At 37.9% G+C, this 6,000-nt stretch overlaps 1 protein-coding gene across 1 annotated transcript in view; it reads right to left on the reverse strand.

The window, feature by feature from the left end:
- The window catches only part of LOC113546013 (alpha-2-macroglobulin-like protein 1), a 28,625-nt gene extending 26,235 nt beyond the window's left edge, over positions 1 to 2,390 (reverse strand). Inside the window, exons 1-2 of the mRNA XM_034306299.2 lie at positions 2,257 to 2,390; positions 1,067 to 1,247 (exon numbers count right to left, since the gene is read on the reverse strand). Of these exons, the coding sequence (XP_034162190.2) occupies positions 1,067 to 1,247; positions 2,257 to 2,333 (258 nt within the window). The 5' untranslated portion in view covers positions 2,334 to 2,390. The remainder of the gene's footprint in view (positions 1 to 1,066; positions 1,248 to 2,256) is intronic.
- Between the last annotated feature and the right edge of the window lie 3,610 nt (positions 2,391 to 6,000).

Genomic DNA, 6,000 nt, shown 5'->3' on the forward strand with positions numbered 1-6,000 from the left:
AAATAGGAACAACGAAAACAGGCCTGCATATATCAAGTTCTGCAAGGACTCTGTGATACCAGTCAAACAGGTTAAACATTTTCCATACAATAAGCCTTATATCACTAAGGAGGTCAAAGAGTGCATAAACCAGAAACATCAAAAGGACACTGCACTTAAAAAACTGGCTCAGAAAGACCTGGAACATAAAATAAGAGAATCTCACAAACACTATAAAGAATCAAATGAAAGTGATTCATTGAGTAATAAAGTGTATAACTAATATAACTAATATAACACCCAAAAAGATAACCCTGCATGCAATAAATGAGGAGACCATGGTTCATGAGCTCGGTGATTTTTATTGTAGGTTTGATGTTAACTCTCAAGACTGCACTCATGCACTGGATGCTATAACAACTGATGAGTCTGTATCCAGGCCACAAATAAGAGTGGTCAGTGTTAAGCTTTGCAAAGGTCTTGACTCCAAAAAGACAAATGGGCCGGGATGGCATTTCTGCCTTCACTCTGAAAACCTTTACAGAGGAATTAGCCCCTGCATGGGTGGACATTTTTCAAAGGTCTATTGATTCACACACTATGCCAGATATATGGAAAAGGTCCATTATCACACCGGGTCTCAATTCCCAGTCCTAAAGAGCAGAACAACTATCACCCAGTTGCCTTAACCTGCATTGTGATGAAGTGTCTGGAGAGGACGATGGTGTGGAAGCTTAAGGAAGAGGAGAGGACTACCTCGATTCCTATCATTTGCCTACCAAAGCAACAGGGACGTTGATGACAACATCCTCACTGTGGTGCACTGCATTGTAAAACATCTAGAGAATCCTAAGGCTTATGCCAGGCTGTTCTTCCTTGATTTGAGCTCTGAAGCTAATTTCTGGGCCAGAAAAAAAAAACGGAAGCTTGAGACAAAGAAATTTTTGCCAATAGTATGTATTGCAAATCATTTTTACATCGGTATCCTTAAAATTATACAATCATCACAGTTCAAGAAACACCTTTAAACATTACAAGCTGCACCTTTAAGATGATTTTATGATGATGTTATTATGAGGAGTCTGACCTGAAATGGGACGCATCGGTAGTATTCTTGTATTACAGACAATTCCCTCAAAAGAGTGGTGCTGTTTTGGTTATACTCCAGGGTCACCTCCAGTGAAACGGATTGACGGGAGTTGACCGTGACACACAGCGTCTCCTTGGTGCCCCCTACAGCCTGCGAGGTCACGGCCAGGAGGTAAATGCTGAATGGAGACAGAAAAGAAGGCAAATTAATTTTGTTCTCTACTTGCTCTGTGCTCTGTGCTATTGATCCTGCCAGTCTCCTTACATCTTATAGCAACAGAATTACAGCTCCAATCTCTCTTTATATTCATCAGTGATGATTATCATAAATAATATTACTAATGGTGAAGCACACGTAAGCTCGGTAAAGTATCGGAATAAAAGATGGAGGGAAAGAAACAGACAATAAAATGGTTTTTACTCTCAAGGCAAAATGAACATAATGTGTATAACTATGATTTCTAAATGGATTTAAAACAAACTTAAACACAGCATAGAATTTGTATTTGTATAAAATACTAAAATGTATTATTTTAGTAACAGAAATTGACAGAATTTCAGACATTTCAGACATTCCCTATATTCCAAAGGCCTTATACTGTATTTTAGAGTCTTTATAATGCCAAGATCCTTGATTCCCAAGATCCTATATTCCCAAGACTATGCTCCCAGGGCCATATATTCCCAAATTTCTGTATTCCCAAGTCCCTATCATTCCAAGTCCTATATATTCCCAGGGCCCTATATTCTCCAGTCTCTATGATTCCATATATGCCCTATTTTCCCAGGCCCTATAATGACAAGTCCCTATATTCTGAGGACCCTTTATAGGGCCCTATATTCCTAAATCCATATATTCCCAGGGCCTGATATTCTAATATAATGGTTTCTATATAATGCCTGTTGTCTTCACTTCAGGTACAATCTTGGATCTGTGAGCTGCAGTAATGAAGGTTTTGTTTTTTACATTTAACAGAGTTGACTATTTGTCAGATTTTTCAAGAAACTCCAGTCTAGTGGCTGATGATTGACAGCTTCATAATTGTTGATTACTTTTTGACACAATGGGAAGTCTTAAGATCCCACCGTCAAGTTATCCATACAGTATGAATGAAATCTCAAATGCAATATATTGTAAATCTTTCCATATTAAATCTGCAAAATTTGAGAAATATTGAAGGTTCTTACGTGTCATCTTCGGTTCTCTGAGCTATGATGCCTGGAAAAAGCAATAAAAGTGCGGAAATCATTCCAGAAAGATGCATCCTGGGACAGAATCTGGAAAGCAACAGACCAGATATGATGATCTGAGAGCACTAATGGTATTTATTAACCTCCACCCCACCCGAATTCCACACCCAAAAAATATCTTAAGTGTTCGTTATTGGGCGAGACATCTGCTGTGAGCACCACCCTTCATTTCTCCGGGCTGTGACCTGTACATTACACGTCACATTCCTCACCTTTATTGGAAATCTGGAGTAATTGGTCTTTGTGTGTATACTTATATTTATTTATTTAGTCTTTATATTCTTATTTTAGACACTTAGAAATGTGGCAAAACCTTTGACCTTCAATGTAAGGACCCAATATTTCAAATCCCTATTTTTCCAAGTCTCTATATTCCTAAGTAACTGTGTTCCCAAGTATTCTCAAATTCCTATATCCGAGTGACCCTATATACTTGAATCCTTGTATTCCAAAATCCTTATATTCCCAAGTCTCTATATTCCCAAGACTCTATTTTCTCAGGGCTCTATATTCCCAAGTCCCTATCTATCCAGGATCCTGTAACTTATTTCCAAGATCCTATGTTCCCAGGATCCTATTCCAAAGGGTCTTATATTCCCAAGCCCTATCTTTCCAGTACCCTATAGCCTATTCCGATGACCCTATAGCCTATTCCCAAGCCCCTATCTTCTCAGGATCCTATTCCAAAGGGCCATATATTCCCAAGTCCCTATCTTCCCAGAACCCTATAGCCTATTCCCAAGTCCCTATGTTCTTATACTGCCTCAGCTCTATGTTACGTCAGTATGATGCATTATGGAAACTTATAAAAGCGTTGCGAAGGTCATGGTTGGGGTCATGGGTCACCAAGGTTCACATCTAACATACAAGTTTTTTAATCTAATGTAAAGGACATGCTTTTAAATCCAAAAGTAATTTAACATGAAAGTAACTTTAATCAAATCTAATTTAGTAAACATATTTCCAAGTCTCATTTAATGAACATATAATATCAGAATATAACTGTTTGCAGATTTATTAGAGGTGTGGCCTTCAGTCCTCACAATATAACAGAGGCTTTAAATAAGGCTTAAAAATAATTGCTTGGAATATAGGGCTCTGGGAATATAGGGCTCTGGGAATATAGGGCTCTGGGAATATAGGGCTCTGGGAGTACAGGTCGCTGCAAGCACAGCCAGCAGGTACAGGAGCACTGACCCCTGTACAGTTTACCATTAATGTAATAAAGATCTCAGTATATGACAAATTACTGTATTGTACTGTTTATCAACTGCTTCATGTCCTACAGCTAATGAAGTGCACCACAGTCGCTTCCTGGAATTTTAATTATCTTTTATTTTCTTTATTATACTGATCATTTATTTGTGTGGCATTTGTGTATAACTGTAAACAGTCTAAAGTTTTCTCAACCAAACACACCTGCTCCAGCTCACCAGAGGGCTTGATAATCAGGTTATGAGCTGGATCGGGCGTGTCGGCAGTGAGGAGAACTGAGAAGTGGGAACTCCAATAGGAACCCATGTGTTAAAAAAAAGCAACTGTGTCAATATACAGTATTTTACCATGAGATGGTTCTCCTTCATCAAAGTCCTGGTGCTGCAGATTCTCCTCTAACGGAAATTAATTTTGTGCGTAACTCTATCTTAAATCGCAGTAAGCTGAACATAAATATACAACATTAAAGATATAAACTAAATTCCCTTCAGGTTGAAGGTCATGATGTCCCTCTTTATCTACTGTTATGAGAAACAGACCTCGAGAACAAGAAGAACACAAAGAGAGACTACAATTTACGTTCTTTTACAGAAACATAACGCTATATTTGATCTGAGGTGTTGCGTTTGCGGTTTCTTATTACTGGAAATGATCCAAGTGATTCATGCTAGTGAAAACTGTACCAGGATTATGTTGTACTCTTTAAAACCTGTTTTTTTTCTGCTTGGTGTACATTAATAATGGGAAAACGCTGTAAGCCGAACTGTAAGAATATGCACATGTAAAATATGTGTTTATCAGAGAAATGAGAAGAGTTCCTTATAGATAATCTGTATATAAACAATAGCTTGTGACAACATCCTCTTTGATAAAACTCTCACATGGGACAGCTATAAATGCACAGCATGAGTGTAGATGAGTTTCATGTTTGCTTCACACAGCATTAAAGCAGAAAAGTGCAATCATGATATTGTCGCATATGCAAATATAGATTACGATTCTTTATGCCATCCGTGGTTCTTTATAATGGCCAATTTAATCCTGCAGGATTGTGCATTTTATTTTCTTTACTTTGTTTTTTCTTCTAACGTCCTTCCAGGAAGTGTGCAGTGAGCTTCATATCTGATCATCTGAAAGAAAGTAAAAACCCCTGGGTTCCTGCAGGATCACGGTCCCGACACACACCTCCAGCTCTACCTTATACTTCAGAAACTTTTGAAAAAGACAGTGTGGATCTCTGAATCTCAGATGGACAAGCTTGGACCAGTTTTGTTAGTTTTTTTAGACAACAGTTCTAGTCAAAAGTGCTTAAACGCCTGCCATTTATCTTTTTATTACGGTTTAATCACTATTTAATCACTACTCCCATAGACAAAACAAAGTATTCTATTAAACAAGGAAAAACATGTATTAACCGTTGTATTTAATTACATTAATGGTGACTAACAAATTCTATTGTGGCTCTAAATGATGCTCTGTTAACGGCAGGATCGTCTGGAGGGTAAACCTGTTAAACATGTAGATTAAAGTCTCAGGAACAGTGCAAAGGTTAATTATAAGAAAATGATTCACTTTGTGCTGTCATTTAATGTAGTTCATGTAATTCTCATTTTTAAAACACACTCGTCTTTTTTTTAATCCAAAATCTTTAAGTATTTTACGCAGAAGAGATTACACAAGGCGTTTTATATATATTATATAATATATTAATACAATCATTAATAAAATAGCTAGAAATATATGAGAATGTCTTGTGTCAACTCTCTAATGCGTATTCTCTTCTCTTAAACCCAGGCAAATCCTTTCAGACCCAGCAGTTTTTTTATGGAATAAACATACAAAGTATTTTTATTATGGTACGTGAAAATGTTTACATATATACTATATAGCCAAAAGTATGTGCACCCCTGATAATCACACCCATATGTGGTTCTTCCTCAAAGATTTGCCACAAAGTTAGAAGCACACAATTGTATAGAACGTCTCTGTGTGCTGTAGCATTACAGTTTCCCTTCACTGGAACTAAGAGACTCAAACCATGACAATGCTCCTGTGCACAAAGCGAGCTCCATGAAGACATGGTGCGTGAAGGTTGGAGTGGAAGAACTCGAGTGTCCTGCACAGAGCCCTGACCTCAACCCCACTGAACACCTTTGGGATGAACTGGAACACCGACTGAACCCCAGACCTCCTCGACATCCCAACATCAGCGCCTGACCTCACTAATGCTCTTGTAGCTGAATGAACACAAATCCCCACAGCCACGCTCCAACATCTAGTGGAAAGCTTCCCAGAAGAGTGGAGCTCATTATAACAGCACACGGGGAATAAATCTGGAATGGGATGTTCAACAAGCACATATGAGTGTAATGATCAGGGGGACACATACTTTTGGCTATCTAGTGTAAATACAATTCAAAACCACAAATACTAAAAAACACTTTCAGCAAAAAGATCTAAACAATT

This window comes from Pangasianodon hypophthalmus, chromosome 8, assembly GCF_027358585.1.
Source record: "Pangasianodon hypophthalmus isolate fPanHyp1 chromosome 8, fPanHyp1.pri, whole genome shotgun sequence".
Taxonomy (NCBI): Eukaryota; Metazoa; Chordata; class Actinopteri; order Siluriformes; family Pangasiidae; genus Pangasianodon; species Pangasianodon hypophthalmus.